At 44.1% G+C, this 25,348-nt stretch overlaps 1 protein-coding gene across 5 annotated transcripts in view; it reads left to right on the top strand.

Moving 5' to 3' along the window:
- The window catches only part of GRK3 (G protein-coupled receptor kinase 3), a 176,200-nt gene that overhangs the window by 137,774 nt on the left and 13,078 nt on the right, over positions 1–25,348 (top strand). For 4 of the 5 annotated variants that reach the window (XM_081168527.1, XM_081168526.1, XM_081168528.1 and 1 more), the window contains 8 exons: positions 11,279–11,409; positions 12,380–12,474; positions 14,405–14,512; positions 18,939–19,005; positions 20,512–20,612; positions 21,663–21,729; positions 21,980–22,075; positions 22,677–22,839. In XM_081168527.1, coding sequence (XP_081024653.1) covers positions 11,279–11,409; positions 12,380–12,474; positions 14,405–14,512; positions 18,939–19,005; positions 20,512–20,612; positions 21,663–21,729; positions 21,980–22,075; positions 22,677–22,839 — 828 coding nt within the window. The remainder of the gene's footprint in view (positions 1–11,278; positions 11,410–12,379; positions 12,475–14,404; positions 14,513–18,938; positions 19,006–20,511; positions 20,613–21,662; positions 21,730–21,979; positions 22,076–22,676; positions 22,840–25,348) is intronic. The other variant, XM_081168529.1, reaches the window with a different exon arrangement.

Raw genomic sequence — 25,348 nt, 5'->3', positions numbered from 1 at the left:
TAACTTGCACCCCTTAGAAGAAACTAAATGGCAACTTGGGAAAGGCTCTGCAAGTGGAAAAAGTTTTAAGGACTATTGTTAAGTTATTTAGCTGCAGGGACTTTAATGGCGGCTAAACTTTTCTCTTTCTTTCCTGAACTGTAACAATACTCCCTCTAGTGGAGCTTGGGATTTACAAATTCCTGGGAACTAACTTTGTTTTGACTCTCTGCTGTTTTGTTATTTACACTGAGGAACTGTCTTTCCCATGGGACAATAGACTATTTGACCTTGACTCATAGACAGGTGTGGAATGAGTGGCCCTCCGAAAACAAGATCTGCAAAAGCGAAAGCAGGGAAAGGCCAACTTGTGCAAACAACTTTGACTACACAAGCACGTAGATCATCAGTGCCAGCTGTATTAAAGGGAGCTGAACTGCCAACAACAGCTGTATTAAAGGAAGCTGAACAGACAACAACAGAGGATATGGCTGCAGGGGGATCTGATACTCTTCTAAATGAAATGCTACAACAATTTGCAATTTTAAATAAGACGGTAGATGATCAAACAGCAAAAATTGACTTAGCCACATCCTCTATTACAAAACTATCTGAACAAGTGGCACAACATGCACAAGCAATTGGGAATTTAAAAGACGCCACTTCTGAGAATCGGAAATTGGCTGAGGCCGCAAATTCAAAAGCAGACCAAGCGAATCAGAAAGTGGACGAATTAAAAGGAGAGGTAAGGCCACTACATAAGCATATTAGTGACCAGCAGGCCTACCTGTCTATGGTGGAACTGAGAAACCGGGAAAATAATTTAAGATTACGATCTATCCCAGAGCTTAAGAAGACTTGATTGGCTATTTGACAGCAGAATTTTCTAAGTTCTGGGGTATAGAAGAAGATAAAGACTTTAAAATAACAACTGTGTTTAGACTGGGAAGAGTAGCAAGGAAGGACAGGCCCAGAGACTGTCTGATTATTTTGAGAACTAAACAGGAGAGAGACAAAATACTTGACCTTCATTTTAACAAATCACTTGAGATCCAGGACAGAAAAGCGGAAATTTACAAGGATATACCAAAACAACTTTTGGATCTCAGATCTATATATACTGACCTAGCAAGACTTTTGAGAAGCAACAGGATACCCTACAGGTGGGAGTTTCCACAAGGCTTATCATTCAACTACAAAGGAAAGAAGGTTAGAATTAAAACAAAAGAGGACAACCAGAAGTTCCTACACGACCACGGAGAGGATCTGCAGAAGGGAATAGCAGTTCCTTGGCCTCAGCCACAGTCTGGAATAGATCCAACACCTTCCCCCTCGGATCCGGACAAAAAAGAGGACACCCCGTAAAGAGCAACAACAGATTGATACAGGATGTCTCTGCAGCTGTATAGTTGGAATATTAATGGCGCGAATTCCCCGGAAAAACGAAAAAGGATTTTTCATATTTTGAAAAAAGAACATTTGGATATAATTTGTTTGCAAGAAACACATGTGACTAGGCTCCACAGGAAAGTGTTAATTAACAAAAGATTAGGCCAAGAATTTATTTCATCAGACAGAGTTAAAAAGAGAGGCGTGGTGATCTATGCAAGGGAGAACTTGTCACCGAAATTTTTGTTTAAAGATGAACAAGGAAGAATCCTGGCAATTGAAATACAAACTCAAGGAGAAAAAGTTTTGATATTAGGAATTTATGCACCAAATGAGGGGAAATCGGAATTCTACAAGAAGCTGCATGAGACATTACTGGACTATCTGGACTATTCCAACATCATTATGATGGGAGATATGAATGGGGTGGTCTCTACTTATATGGATAAGTCACAGAATCAAAATCTAACCAAGGATGGCAGACTACCAAAAACTTTTTTTGAACTAACTGACAATATGGATATGATTGATATATGGAGGACAAGAAACCCCCTAGGTAAAGAAGGAACTTTCTTCTCTGAGGCCCACCTGTCATGGACAAGAATCGACCAAATTTGGACAACTAGAGGGCTGGCACCTAAGACTACAAGAGTGGAAATCTGCCCAAAGACCTGCTCCGACCATAACGCTTTGAAAATGGAAGTGAGATTTGTTCCAGCCGGTTCCTTCAGATGGAAAATGAATGACAACCTGTTAAGAGATCAAGAGATTGTAAAGAAGGCCCAAAAAGCTTTAAAGGATTATTTTGAAATTAACTTGAATACTTTGGTGGGAAAAAGAACAATCTGGGACGCAAGTAAAGCTGTAATGAGAGGGTTTCTGATACAACAGAACACGATTAAGAAAAAAACTCTGGAATGGAAAAAAGGATAAGATATTAGAGAAGATAAGAGATGGAGAGAAAAAGTTAAGATCTAAACCAAAATCAAAAGAGATTTTAAGAGAAATTAAATTCCACCAGTCACAATATACGAAATTGATAAACCAAGAAGTGGAATGGAAAATTAAAATGAAACAAATGAAACAAAGATCCTTTGAATCTGCGAACAAATGTGGAAAACTGCTAGCATGGCAGTTGAAAAAAAGACAAAAATTAAATTATGTTACCAACCTAGAGGTTGAAGGGAAAAACATTCAGAAACCGGGAGAAATCAGAAAGTGTTTCCAGAAGTATTTCAAAAAATTGTATACCCAAGGACCCGAGGAAGTGTCTGAGATGGATCAGTTTTTGAAAGACAATGGCCTACCAGAACTGTCTCAGGAGAAGAGATCAAGCTTGAATTACAAAATAACACAACAGGAAATCGAGGATGCCATTCAGAACATGCAGTTAGGCAAATCTCCAGGCCCCGATGGACTTACCTCCAAGTACTATAAGACGCTAAAAGATTATTTGATACAACCATTAATGGAGGTTTGTAACCAGATTATGGGGGGAGGGAGGGCACCAGAAACGTGGAAAGAAGCATTCATCACATTGATACCTAAAGTGGAAACTGAAAAGGCTCAACTTAAGAACTACCGTCCCATCTCACTCCTAAATGTGGATTATAAAATATTTGCAGACATTTTGGCAAGTAGACTTAAAAAGGTACTAAATGAAGTAATTCATAAGGACCAAGCAGGCTTTCTCCCAGGCAGGCATTTGTTTGACAACACTAGGAATATTATCGATATTCTGGAACTTTTAGAAACAAATATTAACACTAAAGCAGTGTTAATCTTTATTGATGCAGAGAAGGCCTTTGCCAACATTTCTTGGAAATTTATGAAGAAAAACTTGGAAGGGATGGGAGTGGGACGGGGGTTTGAAAATGGAATGAAGCAATTTATTCAGAACAAAAAGCTAAGTTGATAGTGAACAATGTGGTGACAGAAGAGTTTCATATTGAAAAAGGAACACGGCAGGGGTGTCCCCTTTCCCCTTTATTATTTATCTCAGTCCTGGAGGTGTTGCTGAACATGATTAGGAGGGACCAGCAGGTACAAGGAATACGGGTCGGAGCGAAACAATACAAACTGAAAGCTTTTGCAGATGACCTGGTTTTAACATTACAGGAGCCAGAATCTAGTACAAAAAGAGTTTTAGAACTGATTCAAGAATTTGGTCGGGTGGCGGGATTTAAGTTGAATAAACAAAAAACTAAGGTACTGGGAAAGAATTTAACATCTTTAGAAACAGATGGGTTTCAGAGGGAAACAGAATTGAATGTGGTTAAAAAAGTGAAATACCTGGGGGTCAACCTGTCTTCCAAAAATTTGAATTTATTTAAAGACAACTATGAAAAATGATGGTCGGAAGTGAAAAAAGACCTAGAAATTTGGTCAAGACTGAAACTTTCCTTGTTAGGCCGAATTGCAGCTATAAAGATGAACGTTTTGCCAAAAATGTTGTTTTTGTTTCAAACCTTGCAGATCGTGGACAGAGTGGAATGTTTTGGAAAGTGGCAGAAGGATATTTCAAAGTTTGTCTGGCAGGGCAAAAAGCCCCGAATAAAGTTTAAAATACTAACTGATGCAAAAGAAAGAGGGGGGTTTGCCCTGCCAGACTTAAGGTTATACTATGAAGCTGCAGCCTTCTGCTGGATGAAAGATTGGATTTTGCTAGAGAACACTGATGTCCTAGATCTGGAAGGTTTCAATAATTCGTTAGGATGGCATGCGTTTTTGTGGTATGACAAGGTAAAAACACACAAAATGTTTAAAAACCATATTGTCAGGAAAGCAATATTTATGGTCTGGACAAAATACAAGGACTTACTTGAAAGTAAGACTCCGAGGTGGTTATCACCAGTTGAGGCCAAGGCCCGGAAAAACCCCAATATGGAGGCCGGTTGGCCGAAATATTGGGAAATAATAGAAAAGATAGGAGATAATTGGAGATTGCAGAGCTATGAAAAATTAAAGGATAAGGTGCAAGATTGGTTTCATTATGCCCAAATTAATGAGGTTTTTAAGTTGGAAAAATCGAAACTTGAAACAGAGCTGTTAGAACCAAAGACCAAGGTATTATCGAGAATGTATAACTTGCTGCTTAAATGGAATACTCAGGATGAAACAGTTAAATCAGCCATGATAAAATGGGCTCAAGACATTGGGTACAACATTATGTTTGAAGACTGGGAAAGGTTATGGACCACCGGTATGAAATTTACGGCATGTAATGCCCTGAAAGAAAACATTATGAAAATGATATACAGGTGGTACATGACCCCAGTCAAGCTCGCTAAGATATATCATCTGTCCGATAACAAATGTTGGAAATGTAAGGAGGCTGAAGGGACATTCTTTCACCTTTGGTGGACCTGTCCAAGAGTGAAGGCCTTCTGGGAAATGATCTACAATGAGTTAAAAAAGGTGTTTAAGTACACCTTTCCTAAGAAACCGGAGGCCTTCCTCTTGGGCATTGTCGGCCAAAAGGTGTTAAAGAAGGATAGAACGTTTTTTATGTATGCAACTACAGCAGCAAGAATACTTATCGCAAAATATTGGAAGACTCAAGATTTGTCCACCCTGGAAGAGTGGCAAACGCAATTGATGGACTATATGGAATTGGCCGAGATGACTGCCAGAATCCGAGATTTGGGAGAAGAAACAATTGAGGAGGACTGGAAAAAATTTAAGGACTATTTGCAAAAATTTTATAAGTTATATGAACTATAAAAATTCGCATGATTTAGAAAGATTAGCTCCAGCAATGAGAGTTGATGACATTGAAATTAGATAACATTAATGAAAGAACCAATGTTTAAATGTTTAAAAAAGGATAATATATGTATTTATAGAGTAATTGGATAATAAGTAATTCAAACTTAAAATGCAACTGAAAGTACAAAAGAAACACATGAAACAAGGTTATAATTTGCTGATAAATTTATTATAAAGATTGCATTGTGCGGGAGATGCAGGGAAGTCCGTTGGAGGATTGAAACAAGCTTTGGAAAAATCAGTTTTTCTTTTTTCTTTCTTTTTCTTTTCTTGTTTTCTTTGTTTTTCTGTAATGTTGATATCTATTTGGAAAAAAAGTAATAAAAATATTATAAAAAAAACACAAATCTGTTATCGTGACCTTCTAAGTCCAATGCTTCTTCCTTTTCCAGTTTTATCCAGTCCCTAATCCATACCAAAACTGTTAGGGTGTGAAGCCTAAGACGCTGGCAAGTTAGCAATGTCATGTAACTTTAAGTAGTCAAGCTCGTTAAGTTGTTAAGTTGCTCAGTATGTAAAGAGTGTTTGTTTTCTCTGCGTGGTGTGTGGGGCGTGAAGCAAAAATGTCCGAAAGCTCCGGAGGTGTTTCTGTTATCTTTCTGCAATAAACCTGTCTTTGGAAAGACAGGCTTCCCTGTGTCGTTATTTCTTTGCTGCTGAGACTCTGAAGCTTGTACTGCAACAAGAATCTCTGCACTGGACTTAATTAATGCTCTGCAAAGAGAGCTGTTGCTGGTGGCGCAGCGGAAGCGTTTACTGGACCAGTACACAAACTCTCTTAAAAACTGCCTCTTTCTTTTTATATCTGTAAGTATCTTATGCTTTATCCTTGGCCTCCCCCCCCCCCGATAAACTTGGAAATTTCCTTCTGTCATCTTTTGAGGCAGTCATCTTTCACCATTACTGGGACTGTCTGGAAAAGAAAGAGCATTTTTGGCAAAACATTCATTTTTACCGCTGCAATTTTTCCTAGTAGGGTTCATTCTACTCCTTATTTCTTTTTATCTCAAGCCGCACTTTTTCATAGTTGTCTTTATAGATATTTACATTTTTTTATGTTAACCATATCCCTAGATATGGACTTCTATCTCAATACTTTGCTCCAGCTCTTCTTCTTTCAAATTCTTAACTAATGACTTAGTTTTATTTCTATTTAATTTAAATCCTTCCACTTCCCCAAATTTATGAATCTTTTCTATAACTCTGAGTAGAGAGTTTTTTGGATCTTCCACTGTAATCACTAAATCATCAGCATATGTTTTTAATTTAAACTCACTTTTCCCTGTTTTTATCCCAGTGATCTTCCTATGTTTCTGGTAAGTACTTCCAGGACCAGAATGAACAAAAGCGGTGATAGTGGACAACCTTGTCTAGTTCCTTTTTGTATCTTACAGTCTTCTGTTATCACCTGATTTACAATTAATTTGGCTTTTTGTTCTGAATATATTGCTTGCATTCCTTTAAAAAATTTGGATCCACAATTAATTTCTTCAAGTAATTTTATCATAAAATTAAAAGATACGTTGTCAAAAGCTTTTTCAGCATCCATAAACATCACTGCTGCTTTCTTTTCATTTTTAACCTATAGGTATTCAATTACATTCAGAATATTTCTTATATTCTCGTTCATTTGTCTACCTGGAAGGAATCGTGCCTGATCTTGATGTATATCAAGCGGGTCTTCAGCACAGTTTGGGGATTGTCCTTCAGAGCATCCCAAGGATGGGCAGGTTGTTCCCTTTGGGTTCTCCACCAACACAGAATCATTGCTTGAAATTTTTAGATTTCTCTCCTCAATCATGCATTCTCTTAAGTGGCTTTTGCTAGGATGAAGTTCTCTTTCTTGGGAGGATGGTGTGGTCCCTTTCCCTCTGTTGTGTTCCATTTTTAAATTGTTTTGTTAACCACTTTGATGACCTTTGGAATGCCAAGAGGAATATACCATATTTTTGGCTCCATAAGACACACTTTTTTCTTCCTAAAAAATAAGGGGAAATGTCTGTGCATCTTATGGAGCAAATTTGTGGTCCCTGGAGCTGAATTGCCCAGGGGCAAAAAGCAGATCATGCTCTTTTTTTTGAAAGAGGGAAGTGGGTGTTGAAACAAAGCCACAGATAGCAAGCGATCGGAAGTGAGATAAGGGACGCTAGCAAGAAAGGAGGCTGCCTGGGAGGGGGGAGGTAAAGACAGCAAACTTGCAAGGAGAGGAGACAAGGAAGACTAAATCAATGAGGAGAGAAATTAGAAGAAAAGGAGGAGCAAAAAACTGCTCCACCCTAAAAGACACTAAGGCAAACAAGAGGGAGAGGAAGCAGCTGATTGGTGGGATCGGGAGAGAGATAAGGGACGCTAGTGGAGGCTGCCTGGGAGAGGGGAGGTAAAGTCCATGGATCCTCAGGATTTTTACATTGGGTCACCCCAAATTCACCATCAGATCACATCACATGTCCATGGCTACAGCCTATACAAATAAAATCATGCATCCACTGTTTCCTGGGGCTGCAATGGTGCAAAAATGTGGTTACAAACAACAGCAATGGGATTAATTAACAGTCTGTGGGCAGGTAGGGTCTTAGCCTGCGTGCCAGGTGGAGCTGGTAGACAGCCGCCCTGGACACAGAATTAACCTGCACCTCCATGGACAGCTGTGAGTCCAAAATGACTCCCAGGCTGCACACCTGGTCCTTCAGCGGCACAGTTACCCCATTCAGGACCAGGGAATCCCCCACACCCGCCTGCCCCCGTCCCCCCAAAATAGTACTTCTGTCTTGTCAGGATTCAACCTCAATCTGTAAGCCGCCATCCATCCTCCAACCGCCTCCAGGCACTCACACAGGACCTTCACCGCCTTCACTGGTTCTGATTTGAAAGAGAGGTAGAGCTGGGTGTCATCTGCATACTGACGAACACCCAGCCCAAACCCCCTGATGATCTCTCCCTACGGCTTCATATAGTTTTTAAAAAGCATGGGGGAGAGGACGGAACCCTGAGGCACCCCACAAGTGAGAGCCCAGGGGTCTGAACACTCATCCCCCGACACCACTTTCTGGACACGGCCCAGGAGAAAGGAGCGGAACCACCGTATAACAGTGCCCCCAGCTCCCAGCCCCTCTAGATGGTCCAGAAGGATGTTACGGTCAATGGTGTCAAAGGCCGCTGAGAGATCCAGCAGAACTAGGAAACAGCTCTCACCTTTGTCCCTATCCTAGATCATCAACCAGCACGACCAAGGCAGTTTCAGTCCCATGGTGAGGCCTGAATCCCGATTGGAAAGGGATCCAAATGGTCCGCATCCTCCAGGCGTGCTTGGAGTTGTTCAGCAACCATCCGCTCAATCACCTTGCCCAAGAATAGTAGATTTGAGACTGGGTGATAGTTGGCCATATTGGCTGGGTCTAAATATGTTTTTTAAGAAGCGGTTTAATTACCGCCTCTTTCAGCGGGTCTGGGAAGGCTCCCTCACAGAGGGAAGCATTCACCACCCTGCAGAGCCCATCGCCCAGCCCTTCCCAGCTCACTTTTATCAGCCAAGATGGGCAAGGATCAAGGAGACAGGTAGTCAGTTTCACTTGTCCAAGCAGCCTGTCCACATCCTCGGAGGTAACAGATTGGAATTGATCCCATGTAACAAGACTAGACAGGACTCTAGCACTCCCCTGCCCTGGCCCTGCTCCCACGGTGGAGTCTACCTCCTTCTGAATCTGAGTGACTTTATCTGCAAAAAACTTTGCAAAAGCATTGCAGGAGATCTTGGGGTCCCTACCAGGCCCCGGTGGTACAGGTGGTTCCGATAGATTGCGAACCACCTGAAAAAGTCTCCTGCTGCTGTTTTCTGCAGATGCAATGGAGGCGGCGAAGAAGGCCCTCTTCGCCATCGCCATCGCCACTTGGTAGGCTCGACGTTGAGCTCTAGCCCTTGTCCGGCCTGATTCAGAATGAGTTTTCCACCACCGGCGCTCTAGCCGTCTCAACGATTGTTTCATCACCCTCAGCTCTGGGGAAAACCACGGGGCTGTCCGGGCTCCATGCAATCAGAGAGGGCGCTTCAGAGCCAGACAGTCAATAGCCCTGGTTAACTCTGCATTCCAGCGGGCCACCAGGGAATCAGCTGAAAGGCCATCATCTTGGAATAAAACATCTCCTATCACTCTCTGGAAGCCAATTGGATCCATTAAGTGGCAGGGGCGGACCATCCGAATCGGTCCCACCTCCCTGCAGAGGGGAAGGGTTGCAGAGAAGTCCAGTTGCACCAGGAAATGATCTGACCATGGCGCTTCTTTTGTTTCGCTTTTAGTTAGTGTCAGATCACCAGCATCCGTAGAGGTAACCACCAGGTCTAAGGCATGTCCGTGGCTATGAGTTGGGCCAAACTTATTCAGGGACAGCCCCATGGAGGCCATGTGTTCCACAAAGTCCTGAGCGGCCCCTTGTAAGGTCGTGTCAGCGTGGATGTTAAAATCCCCCAGGACAACCAAACTAGGTGTCTCCAGGAACATATCCGCCACGACCTGAAGCAGCTCCAGCAGGGAATCCTTGGTGCAGTGGGGAGGTCGGTACACCAAAAGGAATCCTGTACTGCCCCTATTGCCCAACTTCCAGAGCATGCACTCAGAAAACTGGGTCTTCCCAATAGGATGCCTGGTGCAGACTAATGACTTCCTAAAAATCACTGCAACCCCCCCTCCCCGCCCACATGACCTGGGTTGCTGTGCGTAAGAGAAACCTGGTGGGCAAGCAGCAGCAAGGACAGGCCTATCTGTTTCATCCAACCAGGTCTCTGTCACACATGCCAAGACAAATCCTCCATCCACAATCGGGTCGTGGTTGGCAGTGGTTTTATTCATCATTGACCTGGCATTGCACAGCAACACTTTCAGGTCATGTGGGTTTCTCTTGCTGATTCCAGTATCCTTCCGGTCAGGACCAGACCTGGAGGCAGGGATAGTCCTCAAACAACAACTAAGCCTGCCTCCTCGGTAATGACATGGTCTGGTCTTAGCATAACTCCTCATGATTTTTGCATTGGATCACCCCAAATTCACCATCAAAGCACATAGCATGTCCATAGCTACAGCCTGCACCCAAAAAATCACGCACCCACTGTTGTGTGGGGCCGCAATGGCACAAAAATGTGGTTACAAAGCACAGATCCACATGGATTCTCAGGATTTTTGCCAAACTCACCATCAAATCACATGTCTGTGGCCACAGCATAAACCACAAAAATCATACAGCCACTGTTTCGTTCAGAATAGTTTTTTTTGTTTTGTTTTCCTCCTCTAAAAACTAGGTGTGTCTTATGGTCAGGTACGTCTTATGGTGCGAAAAATACAGTATATTGCAAAGCTGTATTGACCAGAGAGTGTTCTCAGCCCTGAGCTTGCATAGTCCTGGTCACTGTTCCATTCCCAAAAGGGGGGCAAGTAGAGGCCAGGAAAGGCTAGCAAATCTGGTTGCTCCTGAAATCTCTTCCTTCTTCTTCCTTGCCTCCTCTTCATCCTCTTGCTGTTAATGTATTTCCCTATATTCACACCCTGTTCCCTCCCCTGCAGTTTGATATTAAACAGGGTAACAACCTACAGTGGTACCTTGGTTTACGAACTTAATCCGTTCCGGAAGTTCATTCTTAAACCAAAGTGTTCTTAAACCAAGGTGGGCTTTCCCATAGCAGTGGGGAAATTTACAAATGAACACACTCAATAGGAAACAGAACATGTTCTGCTTCCAAGGCAAAGTTCACAAACCGAAACACCTACTTCCGGGTTTGCAGCGTTCTTAATCCAAGTTGTTCACAAACTAAGCTGGTCCTTAAACCAAGGTACCACTGTAGTTAAGCAACTCTTCTTAAGATGTAGACATCAAAAGTAAAAAACATCACAGTTAAATTATGGATAAAAATAAGATAATTGCACTCTTAGAAGTAGCTTCAATGTCATTTAAAGATCCAGCTAAGCGGGTGGGTCTTAAGTACCGACCTGAACACCATCTTCCCACGCAAGAGTCCTGGCATTTGCTCTCCTGGCCCAGGGGAGACTGCCTAGCTCAATGCAGACTCTCCAGTCTCATTGGCAAAGGTGCTGGAAATTGAGCCTGGCTTGTTCTTCCTGTGAAACTGACTTCTGGAAGATCTCTTCACCTCTAGGTGGAGATCTTCACTACCACCTCTCACAGCATGGAGTGTTTTCGGAGAAGGAGATGCGCTTTTACGCCACTGAGATCATCCTTGGGCTTGAGCACATGCACAATCGCTTTGTGGTCTATAGAGACTTGAAGGTAACTTTTACCTAGGAGATGAAAATGCCACCATGGTGCTACACAGATTTGAGGGATGAGTGCCAAAGGAGTGCCAGAGATGGATGTGGGGAACTGCAGGCTGGTTTTGGAAGGAGTGAGGGATGTTCATTACAGGTGCTTGCTGTAACTGGCCTGAGAGGCAAAGGCAGAATGGGGCAGAGGGAAAGTGGCTGAAAAACCTATAGTCCTGTTCAGGCATCAGGGCAACCCAGAGTCCAACATGACAGGTGGGTGGATCTCGCCACCCACCCCGCTTTGTGAGTTGCAGGACGACTGTGAAGAGTAAAATTCAGGACACATAATAGGAAGTCCTTCTTTACACAGCACATAGTTAAAGTATGGGACTTGCTCCCCCAGCGAAGCAGTGATGACCACCAACTTGGATGGCTTTAAAATCACATTGGACAAATTCATGGAGGAGAGAAGGCCATCAATGCTCTGCCTCTAAAGTCGGAGGCAGTGATGCTCCTGAATAGCAGTAGCGAGAAAATCACCTTGATTTCCAGGATCTGCCTCTGCTTCTGATTTTCGCAACAGCTCACAGACTGGTGGAGGAACCATTTCATCACCGTGCCACCCCCCCCCACCCTCTTCGGATTTCTAGATTGCCCTGATGCTTGAGTAAAGCTTTCCACTTTCTGTGGTTTAGCTTAAGATGGGCCAAATAATTGCATGCTTCCAGGGGTTCAAATGCTCTTCATCTTCTGTCTGTGCCCGTGCTTAGCATAGCTTGTGAGCATTTTGACCTTTCCCCCTCTGCCCCTAACAGATGAAAGGTAAGGGGGGGTCAGCTGTGCCAAAGACGCAGGCCAGTGTTAGTTTTTCAGCAAGTCCATTTTCTTTTTTTTCTGGGTTTGAGCATGTGCACAGTTTGGTGAACTGACCCTGTTGGTCGAACATTTCTTCGTTTCAGTTGCTAAGTAACAGGTGCTTATTGATGTGCTTCTAGCCAGCAAATATCCTCTTGGATGAACATGGCCACGTGAGGATTTCCGACCTGGGGCTGGCTTGCGATTTCTCCAAAAAGAAGCCTCATGCCAGCGTGTAAGTATTGTGCAAACACAGCTTCTGGCGGACACTTTGCACTGCTGTTGCTTTCTCTTTGCCAACACCACCATGATTGCTATCATGGAATTTATCACTTATTTATTTATTTCATAAAATTTATATTGCTACCATTTATTAAATTTATAAGCCACTTTTTTGGTCAAGGCAACTCAGAATGACTTTTAACCAACCAAACAAGCAAACAAGCCACCAATACATTAAAACACATTAAAACTAAGGGGAAGAAATACATTTCAAATACCCCTCCCATCCACTCTAAAAGGCCAGAGATAGAGGCCAAAGACCCAGTTAAAGAGGAAAGGTTTTGCCTTGATATATTGCTCATATGCTGTTTGATTGTAAAACACACACACACACACATGCACACACACACAAACCAAACCCTCAAAAAGAATAAAGCAAAAAAATTATCAGTAAAGGAAATTATTTAAAACATTCAAAAAATGATTAAAATCAGAGATTGGCTAAAAACAGATTAGAACGCCCATCAACATTATGAGGCTGGGTAGGCATGTTCAAGCAAAATGTTTTTAGCAGGCACTGAAAAGAGTACAGCGAAGGCACCTGTCTGATGTCAACAGGCAGCAAGTTCCAAAGTGCTGTGGTGCCACACTAAAAGATTGATTTCTTACAAATGTGGAACATGTATTATGTGGCACCTGTAACAGTGTCAGTTTTGCTCTTATTGGAATGCAGAAAGCTGCCTTCCACCTAGTCAGGCAGAATGGGGCCACTAACTCTGACTGGCAGCAGCTTTCCAGGGCCTCAGGTGTTGAGACTGCTTTAATGTTAAGTTCTCGGGAGGCATTTTGTGACAAGTGGCGCTTACATAAATAAGGACTGCTACCTGACCTTTTTTCACCTGGAGGTGCTGGATTGTACCTAAGGCCCTCTGTATGCATAGAACATGTTCTGATGCTGAGTTATGGTTCCTGCTTTTCGGACACAAGATCACCAGCAACTCCATGTTTCAGTCTTAGGTCTGAAATCCTGGAAAACTGCTGTCAGTCAATGTAGACAATATGGTGCTAGATGGATCAGTGGTTTGATCCATCTAGCACCAGTGGTTGTACAAGACAGCTTCCCATCTTACTATTTAATTCAGAACTATGAGGACTAGAAACTAAGTTTATTTTTAGAGAAATATGTTTTGCATGGCCAGGAGGTTGTTTCTCAAATCAGTTTGATCTCAGCTCCCTGTGGGCAGCACATGCACAGCAGAGTATTTCTCCAAGGCCACCTACTTCAATAAGAAACTCATTCTTGGAGTTTAGCCAAGTTCTCAGCATTTTTCATAATTTGGGCACTAAATTGTTGCAGAACCTTCTCACCAAAAGTGTGTGCCCCTTTGCTGCATCAAAAGATTGTTAAGTTCAGAGACGGTAGTTGTGGGAGTTTCAAGAACATAACAAAAGGAGAGCCTCCTGGATCAGGCCAATGGCTCCCCTAGTCCAGCATCCTGTTGCCTCTTTTGGGAAAACCCTCCAGCCCAGACCTGAGTACAAGAGCCCCCTTCCTTCCTGTGGCTTCTTTCTACAACTGGTATTCTAATGCCTTAGTTGGAGGCAGAGCCCAGCCATCCTGGCTAGTAGCTATTGATAGCCATGTCCTCCATGAACTTGTGCAGTCCTTTTTTAAAACCATCTAGGTTGGCAGCCATTACTGCCTCCCATTGGCGTAAGTTCCATAGTTTTAAGTATGTGAATAAGTACTTTCTCTTATCTGTCCTGAATCTGCCTATTTTCAGCTTCATTGGATGTCAACGAGTAACCCTGCCCCTTGCTTGCAGATTTTAGAAATGAACCATTGTAGGTGGTCCATCAAGCATCGCCCCCATAGCATCCTAAACTGCAGCCAGGCATTCACTAGTTGTCTGACTCGCTCCTTTTGCCTCCCTTAATCACAGCGGCACCCATGGCTACATGGCTCCCGAGGTGCTCCAGAAAGGGACAGCCTATGACAGCAGCGCAGACTGGTTCTCCTTGGGCTGCATGCTCTTCAAGCTTCTCCGAGGGTGAGCCCAGCCATCCTGGGGAGCGCAGAATTGGGGGGGGGGGGTCCTCCTAAGCCACTGCTGCCTTCTGTTGTGCACGTGAGAAGTGCTTGGAGCTCCTTGGAGCAACAGGGCTTTGTGATGAGATGCAAAAAGAAAGTGATTTCTAGAATTTGAGAACAATTCCCAAAGATATGTATGTAATCTGCTTTATTTAATCCACACCTCCAACATTTATCCAATCCTAATTTATAAATTAAGTTCAATGTATTGTTAAATACCATTGATAGGGGTTTTTAAAACAGTTCTCATTTAGGTCTGCTGAAATTATATTAGAATGGAAGTTAACCCAAATTGAGTTCCATTTTTTCCTGGTTATTCTTTGATCCAAATCTGACACCCATTTTCACATACGTGTATCCTGGTTCCAATCCAAGTTTAATCCATAGATAGCTAGAATTAATTACTTTATCCAAATGATCAGACTAATGATCAGACTTTGATATATTAGCTAGCATATACCCACTGGAACTTTAAATATTTCTGCTGGGTTATCTATAATGTTATTATAGATGTTATTATGGAAAATGATAAAAAAATAGTGTTCAACTTTATAAAGGTAAAGGTACCCCTGCCCGTACGGGCCAGTCTTGACAGACTCTAGGGTTGTGCGCTCATCTCACTCTATAGGCCGGGAGCCAGCGCTGTCTGCAGACACTTCCGGGTCACGTGGCCAGCGTGACAAGCTGCATCTGGCGAGCCAGCGCAGCACACGGAAACGCCATTTACCTTCCTGCTAGTAAGCGGTCCCTATTTATCTACTTGCACCCGGGGGTGCTTTCGAACTGCTAGGTTGGCAGGCGCTGGGACCGAGCAGCGGGAGCGCACCCCGCCACGGGGATTCGAACCGCTGACCTGACGATTGGCAAGTCCTAGGCGCTGATGTTTTACCCACAGCGTCACCCGCGTCCCTACCCTGCTAAAATTATAATAGCCAAAAATTGAGGGAAAATCATATCTCCTGCTGAATGGACTGAGAAAATTTGTTCCATAGTAACTGTGATTAACTTAACATTTCAAAAGAATACATAAAAACCAGCCGAGCAGGTTTATGGAAAAATGAGATTATTTGGCACTTTGAAGTGCCAGGGACAGAACTTTGAAGCACCACACAGGCAGCAAGGCACTGCTAAAATGAAGGAGGGGGTAACCCTTTGTTTTAGCAGCTGTTCCAATGCAAACCCTTTCCTGATTCTAAAACAACAGAAACTGCTGAAACTTTGCTGCCTCAGCTACGCTGAGCTTCATTGCTAGACTGAGTTTTCATTGAAACTGCTGCTAAAAAGCAGGGGGGAAAGCAGGAAAACATTGGTTTCAGCAGGGCCTTTCCATCCTGCTTAGCACTGGGTTTGGGTGTGCATGAGAGTTCCCTGCAGGGAGTTCTCTTGCTTTACTGGAACTGAGCAAGTTTCACCTCCTTTTGCATCAGCTGTTTAGTGCTGGGTTCAAGAGCATGAGGAAAGTCTTTCACATGTGCGTCTAGTAGGATTAGCCCAGCCTTTCGCATGATGAATTTTGCATATAAGTTAAATAAGCAGGGAGACAATATACAGCCTTGTCGTACTCCTTTCCAAATTTTGAACCAGTCAGTTGTTCCATATCCAGTTCTAACTGTAGCTTCTTGTCCCACATAGAGATTTCTCAGGAGACAGATGAGGTGATCAGGCACTCCCATTTCTTTAAGAACTTGCCATGGTTTGCTGTGGTCAGCACAGTCAAAGGCTTTTGCATAGTCAATGAAGCAGAAGTAGATTCTTTCTGGAACTCTCTAGCTTTCTCCATAATCCAGCGCATGTTTGCAATTTGGTCCCTGGTTCCTCTGCCCCTTCTAAATCCAGCTTGCACTTCTGGGAGTTCTCGGTCCACATACTGCTTGAGCCTTCCTTGTAGAATTTTAAGCATAACTTTGCTAGTGTGTGAAATGAGTGCAATTGTGCGGTAGTTGGAGCATTCTTTGGCACTGCCCTTCTTTGGGATTGGGATGTAGACTGATCTTCTCCAATCCTCTGGCCACTGCTGAGTTTTCCAAATTTGCTGGCATATTGAGTGTAGCACCTTAACAGCATCATCTGTTAAAATTTTGAATAGTTCAGCTGGAATACCATCACTTCCACTGGCCTTGTTATTTGCAGTGCTTTCTAAGGCCCATTTGACTTCACTCTCAAGGTCAGCAACCACACTACCTGGGGTGTACAAGCCATCCATTTCTTTCTGGTATAATTCCTCTGTGTATTCCTGTCACCTCTTCTTGATGTCTTCTGCTTCTGTTAGGTCCTTGCCACTTTTGTCCTTTATTATGGTAATATTTTTACGAAATATTCCTTTCATATTTCCAATTTTCTTGAACAGATCTCTGGTTTTTCCCATTCTATTGTTTTCCTCTATTTCTTTGCATTGCTCGTTTAAGAAGGCCTTCTTGTCTCTCCTTGCTATTATCTGGAAATCTGCATTCAATTTCCTCTATCTTTCACTATCTCCCTCGCATTTTGCTTGCCTTCTCTCCCCTGCTATTTGTAAGGCCTCGCTGGACAGCCACTTTGCTTTCTTGCATTTCCTTTTTATTGGGATGGTTTTCGTTGCTGCCTCCTGTATGATGTTATGAGCCTCCACCCATAGTTCTTCAGGCACTCTGTCCACCAAATCTAAATCGTTAAAGCTGTTCCTCACTTCCACTGTGTATTCACAAGGGATTTGATTTAGATTGTATCTTACCGGCCCAGTGGTTTTTCCTACTTTCTTCAGTTTAAGCTTGAATTTTGCTAGAAAAAGCTGATGATCTGAGCCACAGTCAGCTCCAGGTCTTGTTTTTGCTGACTGTATAGAGCGTCTCCATCTTTGGCTGAAGAGAATATAATCAATCTGAATTTGATGCTGCCCATCTGGTGATGTCCATGTGTAGAGTCGTTTCTTGTGTTGTTGGAAAAAAGTGTTTGTGATGACCAGCTTGTTCTCTTGGCAGAACTCTATTAACCTTTGCCCTGCTTCGTTTTGAACTCCAAGGCCAAACTTGCCAGTTGTTCCTTTTATCTCTTGATTCCCTACATTCCAATCCCCTATAATGAGAAGAACATCCTTCTTTGGTGTCATTTCTAGAAGGTGTTGTAAGTCTTCATAGAACTGGTCCATTTCAGTTTCTTCAGCACCAGTAGTTGGTGCATAAACTTGGATTACTGTGATGTTAAAAAGTCTGCCTTGGATTCGTATCGAGATCATTCCAACGTTTTTAAGATTGCATCCCAGTACAACTCTTTTGTTGACTATGAGGGCCATGCCATTTCTTTTAGGGGATTCTTGCCCGTCAATGAATTTGCCCATTCCCATCCATTTTAGTTCAGGATGTCAATATTTATTCTTGCCATCTCATTTTTAACCACATCCAACTTACCTTGGTTCATGGTTCTTACATTCCAGGTTCCTATGCAATATTTTTCTTTGCAGCATTGGAAAGGAAAGCCTTTCGCTTCCAGGCATATCTGCAACTGAGTGACCTTTCGGCTTTGGCCCAGCCACTTTATCAGCTCTGAATCTATTTGTACTTGTCCTCCGCTCTTCCTCAGAAGCATGTTGGACGCCTTCCGACCTGAGGGGCTCATCTTCCAGCATCATAACTTTTATATGCCTGTTGTCCATGGAGTTTTCTTGGCAGGGATACTGGAGTGGCTTGCTGGTTACTGCTCCAGGTGGATCACGTTTGGCCAAAACTGTCCATCTTGGGTGGCCCTGCATGGCATAGCTTATAGCTTCTCTGAGTTATTCAAGCCCCTTCGCCACGACAAGGCCGTGATCCATAAAGGGGAGCCCCGCCCTTACTTGCACCATACCTGATGTAGGTTGGGTGGGCCTGGCTTTCTCCAAGTGACCTTGTGGACTAGCTAGAGAGGCCCGGCAGGCCAAGTGTAGCCCACTGGCTGGAGAAACACACACACACACACACACACACACAGTTTATCTGTTCCATGTCACATCTTGGATTTTCCTGAATGTTATAGCACAGAACTTCAGGCAGCTAGCTGAGGAACATGCTTTATTCTTCTACAGTTTAGGATATAAAACTCCCCCCCCCCCCGGTATGAAAGTGTTTCTATGTCCCAATCCGAAGGAGCAGATGCAAACTTCTCTGTGCATGGATGCATGCCTTTGCCGAACTGGTGACCTCGAGATTTTTTTTGGACTACAACTCCCATCAGCCCCAGCAGGATCATACAACTGTGGTGACTGGGGTTGATGGGAGATTTTAATCCCAAACACCCAGAGGGCACCAGCTAATTTTATTAATCCCATTCTCCCATGTGCTGCCTAGTGCTCATGTCCCTGTTTCCTTCCATTCCCTTCTCTCCCTGCTTCCCCACACACCAAATCAGTGCTTTAATTTTTCTTCTTTCTCTAGGCACAGCCCTTTCAGGCAGCACAAGACCAAAGACAAGCATGAGATTGACCGCATGACACTCACAGTGGTAAGGATTCTGAATTATGCCATTGTGCTTGTGGGAAGGGTCATCGTTCAGTGGTAGAGCAGCAGCAGAAGGTCCCTGCTTCCATCCCCACTGACCTCTCCAGTTAGAGATACCTTTCTGAAATTCTGGAGAGCCTGTGCCAGCCAGCATAGATATTACAGTGTTTCTATCATGACTGTTACTCTGCAGTTATACTCTTTGGCCAGACGTGGTTCTGTCTCTGCTTTTGTTTGTTCATTTCAATCACTAACTATACTTCTTTTCAGGTGCAAGCCATCACTCAAAACAGTTTGCAATAATATTAAAATGAAAGATCAGTTGGAAGACAATTAATGAAGAGCAGCAATAGCCTTCTTCCTATAAAAAAAATTCTATAAAAAGCCTGATGGAGCAATACTAAAAGTTAGAGCATCCCAAACTCTTCCTTTGGCAGCAACAAGAGAAGTTCCCTGGGGAGACTGCTCCAAAGTTGGGCTTCCACCACAGAGAAGGCCCTCAAGGTCATTGATCCAGCCATCCACTGAATCTGCCTCTTTTCCTTATTCAAGACATGCAAAGTGCTTGGCTGCTCTTAGTTCAGGTACCCATACAGCTACCAGGAAGAAATTTTTTGTTTAAAAGGAGGCTGAACTGTTTTATGGAAAACTAATTCTGTAGTTGTAGTGATGGCTTTAATTGCTTTTGGAATCTGTAGCTTTTGAATTTTGTCTCATTTTATCTTGCTATGCCGCTTTTATAACTTTGGCTATGAAGCAGTATATGCATTTGTTAAATAAATAACATCAGCCCTGCAAGGTAGGGCCCAGCCAGCCTTGAGAGTAGTAGTTAGAGTATCAGACAAGGGCTCTGGAGACCTTAGGCCAGTCACCATCTCTCAGCCTCACCTACACCATAGCTTCACCCGTGCTGAATGTACAGAAGTAAGTAGCTTCCTTTTTTGCTGCCATCTTTGCTTGCAGATGATTCTGTGGGGTCTTTTGTGGGTGGTGTTGTTGTTGTTCAGTCGTTTAGTCGTGTCCGACTCTTCGTGACCCCATGGACCAGAGCACGCCAGGCACTCCTGTCTTCCACTGCTTCCCGCAGTTTGGTCAAACTCATGCTGGTAGCTTTGAGAACACTATCCAACCATCTCATCCTCTGTCGTCCCCTTCTCCTTGTGCCCTCCATCTTTCCCAACATCAGGGTCTTTTCCAGGTTGTCTTCTCTTCTCATGAGGTGGCCAAAGTTGGAGTCTCAGCTTCCAGTGAGCACTCAGGGCTGATTTCCTTAAGAATGGATAGGTTTGATCTTCTTGAAGTCCATGGGACTCTCAAGAGTCTCCTCCAGCACCATAATTCAAAAGCATCAGTTCTTTGGCGATCAGCCTTCTTTACTCCCAGCTCTCACTCCCATACATCACTACTGGCTTTTTGTGGGTTGGGGGCACTGATACCTGTCTGGAGGATCCTAACTTTTGAGCAACTCCATTCAACTCTCACTGAGCTTATAGCCCTGTTTTCTTCTCAGAATGTGGAATTACCAGAGTCATTTTCCCCTGAACTCAAGTCTCTTTTGGAAGGTCTTCTCCAGCGAGACGTGAGCAAGAGGCTTGGCTGCCAGGGTAGTGGGTAAGTCCTTACTGATAGAAGAAGTGTTGCATGCCTTAAGAACATCCAAAGAGCCAGGCAGTAGGCTAAAGATGGTAAGCTAAAGATGGCCCAGCCTCCTCTTCTCACAGTGGCCAGCCAGAAGCACAGAAAGGCAGAAAGCAGGACCTTCCAGAGTTGCTGTAAGCCAGGAGGGGTTTTGTGTTCAAATCCTGCTTGCGGGTTTCCCACAGGCATCTGGGTGGCCACTGTGAGTGGAGGATGCTGGACCTGAGGGGTCGCTGACCTGATCCAGCCAGCTCTTATTATGTTACTATGAGTGCAACAGCAGCACTCTCCCCATTGTGATTTCTAGCACCTAGTGTTCAGGGTTGTGCTGTCTCTGGCAGCGGAGGTGGAACATAGCCATCATGGCTAAAGTTAGTAGCCCTCAGAAGTTTTGTTTTACTTCAGCCCTAAACAAAAGATCTAGGGCTGCCCTTGCTGAATAAATTAAATCAGTGAAAAGACACCCTTCATATATTGGTTGCAGATTTTGTTTTAAAAAATCACTAACACAAGTAATACAGACTGCAAGCCCTGTCTTCAAAGAGGCATTCCTTCCCTTTTCCTCGCATAGGACTGAATGCCTTGTATGATGCCCCCTACAACACAAGAGAAGCGCATAGTCTAAGAATGAACAGAAAAGCAAAAGAAGCGTGCTGTTTGCTTCAGAACTTATGCAAATAAAATCGATCAATTTGCAAATAGCAGTGCAGCCCCGAGAAAACCCGTTGGTTTTCCATTTCTATGGATTGATTCTCTGATGTCTTAGATAGCACCTAGATAGCCCTAAGCTACCTTTTAAAATATTTAAAGCAGCAGGGCTGTAACTCAGGAGATAGAGCACCTGCTTTTCATGCAGGAGGTTTCAGGCTCCTGGTGCAAGTCAATGTAGATAATACTGAGCTAGAATACTGAGCTCAATATGCCAGACACCATATAGAGCACCTCTGTGTTCATAGCAAATTGGTCTGCCTGAAAGCGTTATTGCCTAAGACAATCACCATCTGGTTGCAATTCATTCCTCAGGGCGCAGGAAGTGAAGGAGCACCCCTTCTTCAAAGGCATTGACTGGCAGTACGTCTACTTGCAAAAGGTGATCTGCTGCTATTTTTTAATCACACCCCTTATGTACGCTTGTACATTTTTTCTTAGAGGCACCAAAAGTTCATATGGGGCGTTTGATGCAGTTTTGTGCTGAATTTTTGCCCTGTTGTTTGTTTTTAATTCTTATCACACATTGTCCTGATAGCTCAGCTGAAGGGCAACCTACCTTTTTAAATAACTACTAAGACTCCGTATCACCATGGCCTGTGGATTTGTAACTGCTACTCTTGCTTTGGCAGTACACACCGCCTCTGATTCCTCCGCGGGGAGAAGTGAATGCGGCGGATGCTTTTGACATTGGCTCCTTCGATGAGGAAGACACAAAAGGCATCAAGGTGTGAGGGGGACATTTTCCTTTAGCCATTGAGACCAGAGGAGGTGGGCTGTTTGTGATTTCCACCATGCTCACCCAGAAGCTTCTTGTGCTTCTCGTTTGACCCTCCTGTTCCACTCTAAACAGTCTTCTTGGCTTCCAGTGGTTCATAATGAGATGGGAGAGTGTTGGCAAGTGAGGGTGATGGATGGGGAAGGTGCAATGTAGCTGAGGATGTGTCCTTGCACCAGCTGGTGCAAGGATTACTGAGATAATACATGCAGGGCCATTCAAAGATTTCCCTAATATGATAGGGACATGTTGGACTCCAATTCCCATCAGCCCCAGCCAGTCAAGGATGATGGGAGTTGTAGTTGTACATTCAACGTTAAGAATTGTTTTATGACTGTTGGGTTTGGAAAGGCCTTTGTCCAAGACAAGGTTGGGACTTGAGGACCAATTTCTCCCAGATTACCCGCTCCTCTCCAGATTGATTATATATTTTTAATCCATAGGCATATTTCCAATCAGTTTTATGGACATGATGGAAGGCAGCTGGTTTTGCCCTTTTGGTGATGTCTCTTCTCTCTCTCTGCTTCCTTGTACTGCCCACTTTTTATCAGTTGCTTGATAGTGACCAAGAACTGTACAAGAACTTTCCCCTGGTCATCTCAGAGCGCTGGCAACAAGAAGTGGTGGAAACGGTTTATGATGCAGTGAACAGTGACACGGACAAGATCGAAGCCAGGAAGCGAGCGAAGAACAAGCAACTGGGCCACGAGGAAGGTAGCAAAGGCAGCTCTGGTTCTGGAATGTGAGGTGGGATTTGCCAAGTCATGGCAGAGAGTGTGAGGGTCTTTGGGGCTGATTTCTGCTCTCCCATCATTAAGGACTTCTTTTTAGGATTCTTTTAGTGCTCTCTTGCGCTTCTGTTTGACTTCTTAAGGAGAGGGGCCTGGAAGTTCTTCCTGCTGAATCCCAGATGCATAAGGATTGACTGTGGCTACTGGGGACCTGCTTGCTAGTTTCTTTATTTAGATAGTACCCTCATTGTGGGCAGTGCTTTAGAAGAGGAGAGGGAAGCTTTCAGTCTATAATTCAGTGCACGGAGGAGGCTTCAGGTAGTGGAGGGTGGTGGAGCGGCAGGAGCGAATGTCACCAGCACATATGTTGTTCAGGAGGCTCGTTATCTGACGGTTATTGCTATGTGTGAGCTGGTGATTCTCAAGTCCCTCTGGTACATGTAACTGCATTTTGCTCACATTCATCCCTTTTGCCCTCCCATCCTGAGAGGATAGGAAGATCCATTGGCCAATCTAGTCCCACCAAGCAGATGCCTGTGGGAAACCTGCAGGCAGTATTCAAGCATCAGAACGCTGCAGCTTCCAGTGAAAGCATTTACCATGGTGGCAGAGCATAGCTATCATGGCTTGTATCCAGAGAATCAGACTTTATTGTTATGATCTCAGATCAGCCACTAGAATAAAGTTGTCACAGTAAAGATTGGCTGTTAGCTCTTTCATGAATTTGGCCAATCCTCTTTTAAAGCCACCCAAGTTGGTAGTCATCACTGCCTTCTATGGGAAGGAATTCTATAGTTTAACTATGTGCTATGTGAAGGACTTTTCTTTTGTGATTCAAGGACCTGCCACATGGGCACGGTATATTAGGTTAATGGGCTAAAAAAGGCCACATCATGATTACAGCATGTGAGAGGTATTGGCTTAGGCGTTGGATAAAACAACAGAGCATGACTCCACCCCCTCAGGGAGGCGTGAGTCTATCAAGAGTTAACCACCAGTGGGAGGAGCCTGTTGATGCAAATACAACTGAAAGCCCCCCCCCCCCGATGTCACCGGGGGTCATACTATGGCCCTAGCCACCAGCAAGGGCGTTGGACAGGATCCACAACCGCCGGATTCCTTAAAATGGAGGTGTAGGCGATGGCCACACCCTGCCCTCCAACACACAACCATATTCCAATGCCTGACCGCCACCTGAGCCAAAAGAGGCTCGCCGCCAATACCCTCACAGCTGCAACCAATCCCTAAGGCTTCTGATGTCGGCCAGCCAAATATAATTGCAGAGGTCCGAGAGGTGAACTCCATCATCACGAAATAAAGACCATTCGCTGAACCGGATGTTAGCATGCTGACCACTTGGCCATTCATATGTGTGCACCAGCAGCACAATGGCTGAGAAACTAAGCCCCACCCCAAGCCTCCAGCTGATTGGCTGGCCACCTGGGGGCGTGCCACAGCAGCCGGAGCACCCCCTGCCAATGGGGGAAATGGCTCCTGCTCACAACTCCTCCCCTCCCTGAGGATGAGAGGCTTTGTCCCAAATCTTCCAATATTCATCTTCAGGTAACATTCAGACCCAGGTAACTACCAACTGGTGAGCTTGACATCAATACCAGGAAAGGCCCTAGAATAGATAATTCAACAGTTGGTCTGTAAACATTTAGAAAAGGATGCTGCGATTACTAAAACCCAGCGTGGGTTTCTCAAAAATAAGTCATGCCAGACCAATCTGATTTCTTTTTTGGATGGAATTACAAACTTGGTGGATCAGGGAAATGCTGTGGACATAGAGTATACTGATTTCAGGAAGGCTTTTGACATGATATTTTCACAAGGAAGCTGGTAAAATGTGGGTTGAACGAGGTAACTGTTAGGTGGATTTGTAGCTGGTTTACTGACTGAATCCAAAGAGCACTCATTAGATGCCGAAAATCGGGCCTGCGCAGAAGCGATTTTTGGCATGTGGGCATGCACACAAGCGATTTCCGGTGGCACTGACATGCGCACAAACAATTTCCGGTGCCACGGACATGTGCACAAGCTTGTTTTCTCCTGCTCTAGAGGGTGGGACTCAAGTTACAAGAAAGGAAATTTCAACTAAACATTCAGAAAAACTTTCTGTTTGGCAGTGGAACAGTCTCCCTCGGGAGGTGTGGGCTCTCCTTCCTTGGAGGTTTTTAAGCAGAGGTTGGATGACCATCTGTCATGGATGCTTTAGCTGGGATTCTTGCATTGCAGGGCCTTGGACTAGATGACCCTGGGGACTCCTCCATCTCTAAGATTCTCTGATTGGATGCCCACTAGTGCTACTGCTTCTGCTGCTTCCTCTGCCTTCCTCTCTCCTTCCTCTAAAGAAGGAGGAAGGAAGCAGTTGAATCGGACTAGAGGGGACCCATTTAGCCCAGTGGGTCCAGATGCCTCCAGGCTGGACCAGGCAGCCGCAAAGCAGGAGACAAACGAAACCGTCTTCTTCCACTGTTGCCCCCTGGCAG

Source organism: Podarcis bocagei (assembly GCF_964188305.1).
Source record: "Podarcis bocagei genome assembly, chromosome: 13".
Lineage (NCBI taxonomy): Eukaryota > Metazoa > Chordata > Lepidosauria > Squamata > Lacertidae > Podarcis > Podarcis bocagei.
The sequence above is the reverse complement of the archived record's forward strand: the minus strand, read 5'-3'. Positions and strand labels throughout refer to the sequence as shown.